Source organism: Genypterus blacodes, unplaced genomic scaffold, assembly GCF_046128005.1.
Source record: "Genypterus blacodes isolate CSIRO-AG114 ecotype Tasmania unplaced genomic scaffold, CSIRO-AGI_Gbla_v1 ptg000185l_1, whole genome shotgun sequence".
In the NCBI taxonomy this organism is placed as follows: domain Eukaryota; kingdom Metazoa; phylum Chordata; class Actinopteri; order Ophidiiformes; family Ophidiidae; genus Genypterus; species Genypterus blacodes.
The window spans coordinates 2,134,378-2,149,904 of record NW_027466986.1 but is presented as its reverse complement, the minus strand read 5'-3'; the positions used below and the strand labels follow the sequence as shown (position 1 = coordinate 2,149,904).

The 15,527-nt window shown below is 38.4% G+C and overlaps 1 protein-coding gene across 6 annotated transcripts in view; it reads left to right on the top strand.

Annotated features, from left to right (window-relative positions):
* Window positions 1-15,527, top strand: part of afdna (afadin, adherens junction formation factor a) — an 84,399-nt gene that overhangs the window by 22,939 nt on the left and 45,933 nt on the right. For all 6 annotated transcript variants that reach the window (XM_076168022.1, XM_076168019.1, XM_076168020.1 and 3 more), the window contains exons 8-10: window positions 734-880; window positions 6,769-6,863; window positions 8,260-8,510. In XM_076168022.1, the coding sequence (XP_076024137.1) occupies window positions 734-880; window positions 6,769-6,863; window positions 8,260-8,510 (493 nt within the window). The remainder of the gene's footprint in view (window positions 1-733; window positions 881-6,768; window positions 6,864-8,259; window positions 8,511-15,527) is intronic.

Sequence of the window (15,527 nt, the reverse complement as noted above, 5' to 3'; positions counted from 1 at the left end):
TAGATTAAGATCTGTGCTATTTAACCATGTAAAGGTGCAGGCTGGAGGTTAAAACACATGTTTAATAAATTCACATGTTTACCTTAAAAACTTGATTTGTGTCAACTACGTCAGACACACTAAAGAATATAATTATATAATTATAATAGCCCAACAAGGATCTTAACTTCTGATGTATGTTGTAATAGTGTTTAGTTACTCTTATACGCAATAAAATATAATATATAAACTAACGGCTTAATTTCACACTGTTATGAATACACAAATTTCTAAAAAATTGCATTTTCAAACTTTATTTCTATTTTACCACTAAAGAAAAAAAATCCTTAAGGGAATAAGACACAAGAGGGTGTCGATCTGATGATCCTTTATTACTTAAACAACAAAAACTGAAGAAAGAATTATTTTTTTCCCAGAAAAATTACAAAAACATAGATCTGAGGTTGCTGATGAAGATCTGAATTAATTATTCATCTCACTATCTGTCTTGTATTCAATTTGATACTGTACAGTCTGATACAGATATCCATCTCTTTAGGTGTTGTCTGTTGGAGCATTTACATAGTGTGGCTGGGGAAATTAATGATTAACAGACCATCAGATCATGAACTTTGTTGTGGGCAACATTTTTATTTGGTATGGTGATCATACTTTGGTATAGAGATCACAGCATGTTCCCAACATTTGTGTTTGTGTGTGACTGTGTTCTGATTTGTGTGTGTTTAAATGTCAGGAGCACTGGTGTTCCAGCTAAAGAAGAGACCTCCTGACTACCAAGGCAGGAAGGGAAGAAAACTGGATGACAAGGTCCCACGAGGTAAAGATGGCAGCAGCTCCTTACCACCTGAGAAACTGCCTTACCTGGTGGAGCTAAGCCCAGGTAGGACCACAACACACATGCATGCATACATACAAACAACACAAATGTTTTATCACCCATTGTAGGCATGCTAGTCATAACGTGGAAAAAGCATCAATATTGGAGGAGCTGCTGCAGTTAGGTACTAGTACTCAGTAATAATAGCAGCACTAGTACATAGTTGTGGTTGCCACATTACTAGGAGTAACAGCATTAGTATTAATTGTATGAGTAGTAAGAATGTTTTCATTAGCACAAGCACAGGGTCTTTCTACAGGAAACGGCATTTACCAAGACCTCTACTGACATCAGTGAGACACATCTTGCTCCTTCCCAGCATACCATTCTTTCTTGTGTAGTTCAACTTTGGTTTATCTTCTTAACCAATTCAGGATTTCCACAATATATGTAAGCCACTTATATCTGAACTGGAACCGTCTGCATTTACCTGTCGTTGGTAGCGCTCCACTTTTATTCCCTAAACTAAATCTAGTCTGTATCCTAGAAGTTTCCAGAACTAATTTTGGTGTGTTCCAGGCTGTATTACTGAAACTTGAAACCCAACTGAAGCAACACACCTCGGTTTGCATTCGGAGTGAAGTGTTCTTCTTAGAAAATGCCTGCTAACTGTATTCTGTGCCTTCTACAAATCACTCAACATTGGGCATCCTACCCCTCTCTTCACTTCTATGTGAGGTTTAAAGTCTGTGTGGTCCCCCTTTCTGTCCTGCCCTTTGAGCCACAGCTGTGACACCCATTCATGTATGAATGCACACTAAAACATATCCAATATATATTATTACTTAGACCAGTGTATTTCAACCTTTTTTGAGCGCATGCTTCGGAATTTTTGCAGCAATCTGCCGGTCTCGCGGGCCAGAGGTAAATGATATTTTTTGGGAGTAATAAAGTGAAGTTGGATAATTTCCCACGACATACCTGACGATCTCTCACGGCACACTAGTGTGCCATGGTACACATGTTGATGTGTACCGTGGCACAAAGGTATGCAACTTGTACATCAAAGTCTTTTTTGCTGTATCGAAAATATCCTTTCATTGGTGAGAGGTTGCAGAGAAATATATCTACAGCGAGTCCTCCTTTAGTACAACACTAACTGTTGTAACTCTTAATTGACTAGTACAGATTAATATTCTTCTATTATACAAAAAACTACTAGTGACATCTTTATGATGATGTGATATCGTGTTGCAATACTTCTGGTCTAGCTCCGGTACAGCCCCAATTGACGAAACAGTTTTTTATTTCTACAAATGGGCAGATTACAGTGAGACCAAAAGTCTGAATATGGCTTTTATCAGACAAATACTCCAATGATCATCCACAAGTTTAGTTCCCTAATTTCTTATGATCTCCACCCTATGCTGCAGTATTCTAATATGAAAGATGTAATGCACCAGAGCATTTCAGGGGGATAAACCCCTTGCCAGCTCGTGACTTGCAACCTTCTCTCCTTCCTTTTTCCACCTCTCACTCTATCGTATTGTGTCATGACCTAGCAGGTTTGGTTAACGTCCAAATTCTACAAGGTAGATCAACGAGAAGCAAAGAAGACGCAGCTAAAATTCCTGGTCTCTGGTCCAAAGGGACCAAGCAGGTGGTTCTTGTCGATCTTACCATACCCTTGGAAGGGAGCATGGAAGAGGCTCATGAGCACAAGCTCAAGGAATACTAGTCCCTTTTTTTAAGAGGAATGGAATATGGGTATTAGGTGGCTTTATCATTTGGCACAACGGTGGGTATTCCAGTAATACAGAGTAGCGGAAATGCTGCTTGTGTATTAAGTTACTGGCCCAGTCTGAGTCTGCCATGGTTGCCCCCCCCTCCTCCCGAGACACAACATGATAAGGGCTTCAGTTGCCTATTCTGAGATACTGACCTGCAGTACCACCCTAAATCACTGCCGGTGTATGACCTAAGTGGTGGGCTTTAAACTTGCATTAAAATGTCATCCCAAGACACATTTTAAATGAAAGTCAAGTTGCCACATATTGCTTACCTTATTTCGTTCTGTGGCTGCTGCTGTTGTCTAACCCTAAGCCACTTGTTCAGTCATTGTCCTTTGCCTGCACCTTCACTCATTCCAGACTACCTGTCGCTCTGTTTTATATGAGAGGTTGGCTCAGCCACATTCTTCAAATGATGAAATATTTGTACTGATTTGTGCTGATAAAAATATCATTATGCTACCACATATGAGATATTAACAGTTTTGAACTGCCGTTTGTTTACATTGTTTCAGTACAGTAATGGTTTTATTTCTTTTGTAAGAGACTTGTCATGTGTGGTGTGTTTCATATAGAAAGTCAGATGCGGCATGCGAAGAAGTATCGACCAGAATTTTTTTTTTGTAATGAACGCATCTAAACGATAACAGAGCTTACGCTGTGGGTAGTAGAATTCAGGCACCGACACTAGTATTCTACCATTCCACCACAAACACATCAGTCTACAAAACAAGAACATATAACTTCAATGTTTTTCCAATGTCTAGTACATATACACACGTTGTTTGAATAAAGAAGTGAAAGATTGTTGACAAATTTTAAGTTTATTGATCTATATAGTGTTATTTTTACATAGGAAGGATTTATAACGTACATAGATTAAATTGATTGCGAATACAATTGGAACAAATCATTTTTTGACTCGGACAAAGTTGCTGAGCTGTAACCTCAGTTAAGCTTTTATTTATTTATTTTGTTGAATATTTTTTTTTGAAAAATACATTTGACATGACAATGAACATACAGTTATGAGACATTTTTGAGATTGTTTATTTGAACAGAGAGAAGGAAAGAAATGAGAAAGAAAGAGAAAAAGATAAAAAGTGGTAAAATGTCTAATAAAAAGTGACAAGTAAAGCCTCTTTTGAGCCTTTGAATGTTGCAGGTCTTACGTCAACATAGCATTTAGGATTCAATTTAAATTAGTATACCCCTTGAGTGTTTCATGACTGTAGCCAGGTGACGGCTCTTAGAACTAGTTTCTGCGTGTGTGTGAAGTTGTTTGTATGCCTCCACGCAATTAACAAGCTATGCTGCATTTTTCCTCCTTGCTGCATTTTCACCTTTTGCAATATGTGTTTCTGTTCTCTTTCCCACCTTCCTTTGGCATGGTGTGTGTCTGTGTGTCTGTGTGTCTGTGTGTGTGTGTGTGTGTGTGTGTGTATGTGCACCGGGGTGCGCATACTCCCGGGTGCATGTGTGTGTGGGGCCTTGTGCATGTGTTCTCTTGCCCTCATACCCGCCTGCCTGCCTGCCTGCCTAGGGCGAGGGAATCACTATGCCTACTACACCTATCGCCACCGTGAAGGTAAAAACCTAACACACCGCGCTGTGTCTGTTGTACTGGCTGATGGGCTTTTTGGGAAAGGCAGAGAGCCTATAGTACCAATGTTGACACATTACACATTTGCCACAATAATTCCATATTTAATCACAGATTACATGTAAAGATGCATCTTTTGGTAGTTCTACCACCCAGATATAAGTGGCTACCACCTAGGGAGACGAAGAAATTTGTAGCAGGGATTTAAAAAATATAAATTTTAAATGTATTTGTATATTGTTTTATATTATGTTAATTTTCAGGTTAGTTTTTTAAATAGCAAGTTGAATAGGCTATCTAAATAGAACCCAAGTAGTAAACCAGATTTTCCAAACATCTGTGCAAATATGTTTGGTAAATATATAGAATTCCAAAGCATATTCTTACCGATTATGACCAAACTTGAAAGTCAACCCATAACCACTTGATAAAAACTTTCAATTGTTCTCAATGCACCATTCTCACAAGTGAACACTGGGAAGCACAAAAACAACACACCAGTAACCAATTATTAATTATGATAAGAGACATAAAAGGGGTCATAAAACACGGCAACACATTTTATGTCAGTAAAGGTGGGTTATGTATACAATGCTCCCTTGTTAATAAACCTCCTCTACATGAAAAACAAACACAAACAATATATATAGAACAACCTTTATTGTCTTGTTATTAGGCATTACAATTTCTGACTCATCGTCAACATTCAAATTATCAGCTAGCTTTAAGGTTGGGTAATTTAGATGAACAAATTTAACTAGATCTGTTGGTAAGGCAATGTTTACAAAAGCCAGCCGAAATTAGACATTCCATTACTGTGTAATAATGAGCTTCTACAATGGAGACACCCCTCGACTCGCACCTCTGCTACATTAAGGGCGCTCCCAGAGACAAGCGCACACACCGTTTGTACACAGCAGTAATGGCGCCTCTTCTCTCCTTATCATTCCCCCAGTATGGAATATGAAAATAAAGAAGCACAGAGAAACTAACTATTTAGTCTAATATTTCCCACTCCTTTGCATTTAACATGTTTCATATTAACTTTTTTATGCAAATACTTATGTTACCAACTTTTAAATGTAGTGAAATGAAAGTAAACGTCACAATGTACACTATCAACTTTTGATGCACATCATCACTTCCAGGTTATATAGATGCCAATAGTTTGTGTTGGTGCCTTGGAGTGACTTGATGAGCTGTGTGCATTACCAGTGCTGTCATGCCTTAGTGGTCCTCACAGAAGTCCTTCCTATCTCCATTCCTCTCTCCATTGTAAAACCTCACCACCCTGCGCATTATGACTTATATCAGATGATTCATCCACTGCTAACCCAGCGCATGGTACACTTTCAATGGCAGGATCAAGCAGTGTCTGCACATCCTCTGCTGATACTTCACGTCTTCTGTAAGCTGTTCCAGCTGATAGAGGAATCTGCGTAATTTTTCCCCATAGTTCATCTTTTTGTTTTCCAACTAGTTAGTCTTTACAGATACATATGTGAAATCCTTGACTCTCACCATCAGCGAATAGCTTTTTATGTTGTCCAAGTATCCACTGTCTCCTCAGCAAACATTTGTATGCACATAGTGAGGGACTGTGGAAGGGCTTTTGTTTAGCTCATTTATTTTGCTGTGGGTATGATTCCTAAAAGTGCTGCTGTTTCATTTCATAATGATTCCCACATATCCGTGGACTCTGATGATATAAGACATACTGGCTGTCCCATCGTTGTGACATGGCAAATTAATACATATTTGTGTGTCCATTCACCTTTAAATGCTCTGTTTTCAGAGTGAACTCTTCTTTGTTGAGATCACGCCACGTGTCCACATGTTTTTCGCATCTGTACTATAGCATTCACACAATTGGACAAGACACACCAATCAAAGGACCCATGCAGCTCTGCATGATAGCATGACTTTTTTTCCCTTTAAATAGTAAAAACTGTTTTTAAACAGATGTCCAAACCAGTCAGGCTATGCTACGCTACTAAAGTGATACTATGGAGCCTATTATTCACAAGATCTGTTTTAATCTTAAATGTTATCGTGTAATCTACAATTCTCATAAATGGGTCTTTTGGAGGCGATAATCTTAATCTGTAAGTAGCTTTGCCTTTCTAGGTTCAAAGTCATTCATTCAACCTATTTAGTCTAAAATTACCATTGAAGAAGAAGTCTCATTTAAAAGGTACATAAGAGAGTAAACATGAAAAAGAAAATAACAGCAGTTATGCTAATACATTATTATTTTCATAGTAGTTTTTAAAATGTTTTTTAATGTTTTGTTTTTTTTCTTTTATTCTTCAAACCTGCAAATGTTTTTCCTTTGTTTTGCTTTTATGAATCCTGTTTACTAAAAGAGCAGTTACAATGAATATTTGACTATAAACTTGAACGCTGCCTCTTGTGCAAAATCACATTTCCCACGACTAATGTGTGTGTCTGTCTGTCTGTCTGTCTGTCTGTCTGTCTGTCTGTCTGTCTCTCTCTCTCTCTCTCTCTCTCTCTCTCTCTCTCTCTCTCTCCGTGTGTGCGCGTGCGTGCATATCAAGACGGGTCCGATTCAAGGGACAAACCAAAGTTGTACCGCCTTCAATACAGCATTACGGAGGTTGGCTCTGACTGCACTGAGGATGGAGCCATTCAGGTAACTTGCATCTAAAGTCCACATAAAGATTATCAATTTCTGACGAATACAGCTGTGATAATAAAAGGTCTACTGCTCCTGCTTTGTTATTTGGTAGAAGTATTCTTTAATCCTTAAGAAATACTCGATTTCAAGGAAAAGTCCTGCATTCAAAGACGTATTTACCTAAAAGTAACAAAAGATGTTTATAAAGTTCTTTGCCCACAGTATTCACAGCATCGATATATAGTTTCTTTTGAGGATTTTGAGATGAAACACAACACAATAATAAAAATAGATCTTGAGTTTTAAGGTTAAGAAGGAAACAACTTAACTCAAAAAATTATTCATACATAAGTAATGTAAATATTAGTAATGAACCGAATCTGAAGAGTCACATTGCTGGTTTTCAAAGTTATTGAAGGCAGGCTAGGCTCCGCACCAGATCGCCCCTGCGTTTTAGGGCCAAGTAGTAGTATTTGGGTGGAATCATCATTACATTTAGGAAGTTATTACTCATCAATTTCATTTATTGAATGTAGACAAGAAGTTAAGGATTTTAAAACATCTGCATCTAAATGCGCAAGTATGAGCTGAAATCTGTTTTGCCAACTACAGGTACTGTTATAAGCCTCGATTTCAGTAGTCAGGCCAGCATAGCACACTCGTAAATCACTTTTTTAATCGTGGTGACGTTCCATGGACGCACCTTTAACAGCTGTGGCTAGTAATTAGCCCAAACACATCACATATTGTTCCTCTAGATATCCATTACCCACAACCCCCTAAACCTTCTTTTAAAGTTTCAAACACAACACAAATGCTTTCCAAAAAACTATCAACATTAGTAACCCACGTGTGCAATTTATAAACTGTTAACCAGTTCACCAATGAAAAGTCTGTCGTGGCTGTGCAAACCAACTTGTGTGCATAGAACACATTTCTTTCTCTCCTAAAGCTACCTCTTTGATCAAACTGAGGTGGACTGGTGGAATACATTTTAATTGAAATTGCTCCTCTGAGCACACCTGTTAAATGTCTAAAAGGTCATGAGGGGGGTTTCATTCACTAAAGATTAATATTGTTAAAAGTTGCAGACTGCTACTTTAAACTTTTCATTGAAGAAGTTGCAGATTTTAAGAGCCACAGTGGAATGTGGAAACAGGAAAACACCAACAAAGCCATTATTTCCTGAGGTCCGTGTTCCCTTAATGGGAAACTCACCTCATTTACAATTACACAAAGCAGGAATGCCTGAATCATATTAATCCATGTCTGCCTGAATCATATTAATCCATGTCTGCCTGAATCATATTAATCCATGTCTTACTCACATCTTTGCCTTTAATGCAGTATAAGCAAATAGGTAGATTGTGATGTGTTGTTGCTATGTGCTGATGTGAATGTTTTTCCTCAGCTGCTTGGTCCAGGGATTCTACCCCACCACTGTAACCTCACGCACAGTGAAGGTATGGTAACTGTGACCCCCCACGGCCCTGATGCTGACACCTTTGTAGATGGACAGCGTGTAACTGAGACAACCGTTCTGCGTTCGAGCTCCACCCTCCAGTTTGGCTCCGCCCACGTCTTTAAATTTGTGGACCCGATGTTTGATCAGGGCGGCAAAAGGGAACCAGCAGCCCTGATGAGGAGCAGACACAAATCTGGGTGAGGCATGTGTGTGTGCGTGTGCATGTGGCTTTTCAGACATCATTGGCAAACCAAACCAGTCGCCTCAGCTTGAACATTTTGTTTACAATTCCAACAAAAATATTTGGTTATTAAGAAACATTTCACAGATTACTTATAATAATCTTGAAAACATATTTTTTTCTCTAAGAGTCTTTACTCTGAGCAATGCAAATTCTGAAAAACACCCAGAAAGAGCACTGCTTACCTAGCTCCTATTGCACACCCGGGCGTTCGTGAAGAATGAATCTCTCTTTGAATTGCTTCTTCCAAGGTTTCTTCCTTTTTTCTTAATGCATTATATTTTTTTCTGGAGTTTTTCCTCACTTCCTAGAGAGCTTTGGGCGGGGTCGGGAATTTTCTTGTTGTTTTGGTCCTGTAAAGCCCTTTTAGGCATTGTATGCTAGAATGTATATATTTTTAAATAGAAAAACATTGCTTACTTCAGTCCAAATATGGTGTCTTTGCCCAGTACAAATACTGTACTAAATAATGTAACTGATGATGAACCTGAACATTTATTTATGGATGACAGAGAAATCTGTTTTGGGTTGATGTCTAGCAAAGTCCCTCAAGCTGCATAATCAGCACAAGCTCCCAATTGGACAAGATGCAGCAATCGAAGGACCCATGCAGCTCTGTAGAGCTGCCCTGTCAGCACCTGCCCAAAACTATTGCTTATCATTTTTCAACATGAGACAGTTCTTGGTCCTGATAAAAGCCTCTTTCGGTATGGATTTTGTCCTTGGGTCTGTTCTTCCTAGTTTTCCTACTTTCTTACCCTTCCCTTTCTCTTACTACTTTTCCATCCTCCTTACTGTTTTTTTTCCCTCTCGCTCCTGCTCCTTCACCTTCTTTACCACTCCTCTAATTTAGTTTGTGCATTTGCATCCAAGAGTATACTTAGTTTTGGCACTTTTCCAGTGTCAACACACTACATAGTCAAGGTCCAGTTTATATTAGTAATATAAAATAGAGAAGAAGCTTCTATTTTGTAAAATGAGATTGAATAAAAAGAAGGGTGGATTGTACACTAAGGCAAGAGAGGAGTTTGGGGTTGCACAGTGAGAGATGAAAGGGAGAAGGGAGGCATAGGGTAAACTTGAGAGGAATGAGAACACAAGGAAAAAGAGGAGGTCCTGGGTTATGAAAGGCAGACAGCCCTCTAATCTGATCAGCATGGTGTAGGGTGTGGCTCATCGTTCCTTGCGTTTCACACACATGTAAAAAAATGAGCGAGCATGGCAGATGAGGAGTCAGTGTGTGAGCTAGATTATGGAGAAAAAGAAATGGGTCTTAAACCAACACAGCGGACGACTGACACCAGACTGGTGTGAGTAAGTAACATATTCAGTTAGTCACTGTTTATACTCTATGTTTGTGTAAATTTGTTAAACAACCGCATCAAGTGTACCACTTGTAGATATAACAGTGTTGCTTGTTTTATTTACCACTTTAAGTGAATGGAACAAAATGCGCAAAAAAATGAATAACTTCATTTTAATTACATATGAAAGATAAACTCAGCAAACATCTTTAATTGATTGTGGAAGTTTTAGAATGGAAGGCCTGGTAAATGCTAAAATTCTTACTGTATCTGAAAGCATGGAGAAGTAAGAAGGTCTAAAAGATTGAAGGGCCCTTTGAATGTATTTTGAATAATGAAATGCTTGAAAAAATTCTAAAAGAATGAAGGTCTGAAAAATCTTTATGTACATGAATGAATGATTGAATTAAGCATTTTGAGTGACAGGTCAAATCCTTTGAAGCTTCTGTTTGTTTATCAACAGAGCTGCACCTTGTAAAGAGCCGATTCAGTGTGAAGGCAGAAAATGCCTTTAAATCACATGTCAAACAACTGGCTCTGGCCCAAAAAACTCTAACTTCTATCTGGAAACGGATTAAACCATGAGATGCAGGAGCACTTCCTGAATGTAGCAATGTATTATGGTCCAAAAAAGCCAGAAGTTAAAGTTAAACACCCCGCAAGTTGAGAAAGATGAAAAATAACTTTCTCATATGAAATTTAAAATTGGGCCAGATGAGGAAAGTATTCTGAAAGGACACAAATTCCTACATTTCTATGTATGTATTGTTTGCGTCACATTTGTGAAAGTTATTAATAGTTGAACATGTTTTCGAAGTTGAAATTTTCAACAGTCCAATGTAGAGTGTGGGGTTCTCAGCCAATCAGGTTCAACTTGTCTCCATGCTAACATGACACAACGCACACACATGGGAAAGGATAACAAAAACCTATTTTTTGTATTTTAAACTTGGGATATTTGAAACATTTACGAATGCCGGAAAAATGAATGGTTTCTGCCGGAGTGTATAGGAGTTAGAAGGGCCTCAAGCCTGAAGGTTCCTCAGAAGAAATGAAAGAGAATAACAATACCTGTGATTGCTTCAAAGGAATCACAGGTATTAGTTGGATAGTAAATACCTGTGATTGCTTCAAAGGAATCACAAGTATAAGTTGGACAGTAAATACCTGTGATTGCTTCAAAGGAATCACAGGTATTAGTTGGATAGTAAATACCAGATGACATGTGACACCAGTGGACCATTCAAACAGCGGTTCTGGAACCATTCAGTTTATGCTCTGGTGTTTATTATTAGGGGTCGAAGTACCAGCAGTGCTGGAAACCTTGTTGTTGTGTAATAGGTTTTCAGAATATTTTTGAGCTTTAATTTATATTTCTACGATGGCAGTGCTCAAGGCACATACTCAGACTCCACAGCCTTTGTGGATCGAGGCTGCAGCAAGTCGGGGTGGTGGGCGCTGCTGACCACGTATGCTAAACGAGTTTGCCTCCAGTGAAAACATACAACCAGTGATTGTTCTGTTCCTCTGCTGCGTGCCATGGGTTCAGGGTTGTCTCTGTATGTTTAGTCTTCTTTGGTTGTTAATAATTGAATCTGTGTGACAAAGTGGGTGAGAGCGCTCCATTGTCCCATTTTTAGTTTCCGAGTATAAACTAAATTTAACCATGCTTGTTTGCTTTTTCCACAACTCCACCAGTAAATGCTCACACATGCTACCCCAGGTTTGTTTGTGTTTGAATTAAGTTTAGTTACAGCTTTTCAGGTTAAAATAAACACAGACAGTTATTAACTTATGTAATTTATTGGTTCATTCGGTTAAAAATTTCATACAGTTCAGTTACTTTGTCACTCACCATGTCCACCATGCCGCAAGAAGAATTAAGGAAGAAGTGAGGCTTCACTTCCCCAATTTATGCATCATCAGTGAGGTCACAGACCGGCTAAGGTGTATCGGGAGGAGAGGTTTATGTTATGTGTTATGGTGTTTGTTGCTGGAGGGGAGAAGCTATATACTGTTAGCAGTTGGGTTTGAGTTGATGAGGGGCGAAAGGGTCATTGTGCAACAATGCACATGATGTGCCATTTTATTTTCTTACAATGACTTGAGTTTTGTTCAATTAAGCTGCGTGAACTGTTAAGTTGTTTCTTTTCTATGTAGCACCTGATCAATAAATTGTATTTAATGGAGGAGGTTTTTGAGTCTGCCTTCTACTTTTCCAGCTTCTCTGGCCAGGCTTCACCACATGGTCTGAAGCCATTTTGAATGGAAAAATGGAAGCTTTCTGAACGGGGGCAAACATTTATTTGCATAATTGTGTTTGTAAGTTGCCCGAATTTTTCAATCTTATTTGATTTGTTCACATTGAAAAGAAAACAAATCTGATCTTATCAGGGACAAATATACTGCCATCGTTGTGCATGAACAAATAAGGATCAGAACACAAAACTGCCACAATGTGTAGCTGAAATTATGCACATTTAGCAGAATAAAACAGTTTGGCAGACAAACATCGGTGCTTTACAAAATATTTCCTCCATAAATTCTATAGTGAGTGACATTTTCAAAAAGAAAAATGTTTTGTAATCAAAAAATTTAATAACAAGTGATAAATCTTGTGGACATAGCTCTCTCTGGTAAGAAAAGATCTCCATAGAAAACTGGGTACTAAGCAGTACTGAGCTGGTTTAAATGGACAGGGACTACTTTGTATCGATAGGCAACTACACATCTGAACAGACAATTATAAAGTGCCTATAAAGAGTTCCTCAAGGCTCCATTCTGGGGCCTCTACTGTTAAACATCTACATCAGGGGTGTCCAAACTTTTTTCACTGAGGGCCACATTCAGAAAAATATATTAAGGTCTGGGCCACTCGCCAGAGATTAAGTATATCGCCTCACCTTTACAGTATTGAAGTTAGCAAAATCAATCAAATGTAGGGTAATTATGCTTGATGGTTGAATATGCTTAAAGAAATAAAACGGCCTACATCAGAATTTTCCATTAATTGGTTTTCATTTATTTTGTAACAAAAAGGGTTGGCAGCACATTCTCAAAACAGCAGCCTCATAGCTTCTTAGTCAGGATGGTGATCCCCCTTCACAGCCCTGTATAAAGAGGGAAAAATAAGGGGAAAGGGGAGAGAAATATTTAAGCTTATTATTCAAATAATTGATTAGGCTTGTTAACACATCAATGTTTGTAAGAAATGTTATTAACTCTAATTGACTGAATTTATTAAGTAATTAGGCTTGTTTACACATGAATACTGTGTAATATATATTACACAGTATTTTATCTCACCTGTAATGGGAACAGCGTAGCACTTTGTGGGAGCAGTGAACTTGCACTTTGGACTGAATGATGTCTGGCAGGTCAGGAGTAAGTTCGGTGGTTGAGATGCGAAGGACATCAGCGTATCCCATTTAAGTCCCATCATGTCAATTGCATCTGACACAGCTTCAAAAATGTCCCTACCGGTTGTTGTGCCCTTTAAGATCAAGCAGCTCCTCCGTAACGCAAAAATTATCGTCAACTCTCCGCAAAAAAAATGAACAGCTGTGCAATGTCTGTGGCATCTGTGCTCTCATCACATGCAATCGAGTAAAAATCAGAAGCCCAAGCTTTATCTGACACTTGGTGTTTTATGTTAGCGGACAAGTCTTCAATTCGCCAAGCAACTGTGTTTCTGGACATGCTCACGTTGTTGAATTCCTGCATCTTTCCGGGCACATTATTCCTGCCACTTTAGTGAGGCACTGTTTTATGAAGTCACCATCTGAGAAAGGTTTCCCGTGTCGGGCAATGAGTTGAGCTACTTCATAGCTAGCTATTGTAGCATTTTCTTGTGTTTTATTAGCCCGGAAAAAATACTGTTGTTGAGCTAGCAGGCTAGCGGCCATTTGACTAACCTTCTCTTCTCGCTCGGCACCAGTGTAGGCGGTGTAGGTCGAATGTTTAGTTTCGTAATGTCATCGTACATTATACCCTTTATCACGGCAACAGTTTCATTGCAAATCAAACAGACGCACTTCCCCTTGACCTCCTATGAAGAAATATTCATTCTTCCACCATGTCTGAAATTTTCTGCACTCACTTGCTATCTTGTGTTTCTTTGGCTCCGCCAATTTTGGTCACCCTTTGCAAAGTGTTTATTTGGTTTTCTTGAGTGGTGGTGGGCCGTAGTTTGGACACCCCTGATCTACATGCTTCCACTGGCTCAGATTATGGAAAACAACAAAATAAGTTACCATAATTATGCAGATGACGCAAATTTACATTTGACTATGGTCCAATACAAGCACTAAGTAAATGCATTGAATTGATCAATGGCTGGATTTGCCGGAATTTCCTTCAATTAAACAAAGATAAAACTGAGGTGGTTGTTTTTGGAGCCAAGAAGGCGCAATCAAAAGTCAGCGCCCAGCCCAACCTGAATTTCAAAAACACATTAAGACAATTACAAAGTCAGCCTACTATCACTTTAAGAATATATCAAGGATTAAAGGATTTAGGTCTCAGCAGGATCTAGAAAAACTCATCCATGCATTTATCTTCAGTAGACTCGACTACTGTAACGGGGTCTTTACAGGTCTACCTAAAAAAGTCCATCAGACAGCTGCAGCTGATCCTGAACGCTGCTGCTTGAGTCCTCACTAAGACCAAGAAAGTGGATCACATTACTCTTGTTCTGAGGTCCTTACGCTGACTTCCTGTCCGCCAAAGAAATGACTTCAAAATACTACTGCTGGTTTATAAATCAGTGAATGGTTTAGGGCCAAAATGCATATCTGATCTTCTGCCAGATTATGAACCATCCAGACCTCTCAGATCATCAGGTTCGGGTCTGCTTTCTGTCCCCAGAGTCAAAAGTAAGCATGGAGAAGCAGCATTCAGTTTTTATGCCCCGCATATCTGGAACAAACTCCCAGAAAACTGCAGGTTAGCTGCAACTCTCACATCTTTTAAATAAAGTCTGAAGACTTTTCTATTTGCCGCTGCCTTTAATCAAACAGTATCATCTTTCACTGCACTGTATTGTAACTCAAACCTAATTTTACCAGCTTTTTCGGTTTTAGCCTGCTTTAATTTTTTGTTTCAATGTTTTTTTTAATTATTTTAATTGATACTATTATTTAAGTGTCCTTTTAACTTAAATTAACTACCTGTTTTATTCTGTTTTAGCTTAGAACCCGGTGGCCTCTGCAGGGGTAAGACAACTGATTTCAAAATAGAAATAAAATACAAATCCTTTGCGAGATAAGGAAACCTGTTCTATCCAGATTTTAGTGGAAATCCTTTTTGAGATAAGGTTACCTATCTTATTTAAAAATAAATAAAATAGAAATCCTTTGCGATATAAGGTAACCTGTTTTATTACGGGGTAAACTAATAGAAAAATAGGCATAAATCAAAGCATAAAGGCATACATCAAAGTAAAACGTTTCACGTTTTCATTTTTCTGTTTTCAACTGTACTTAAGTGTCCTTTTTAGGTTTAATTTTCTTTACATTTCTCTGTTTTAATTGCATCTAAGTGTCATTTTCTTTTCCTGATGATTTTATTTTATTGTAAAGCACTGTGAATTGCCTTGCTGCTGAAATGTGAACATATTTCATAGAAAGATCTCTGCTTCAATGTAGTCTTGATTTCAGCTGATGTGGTTT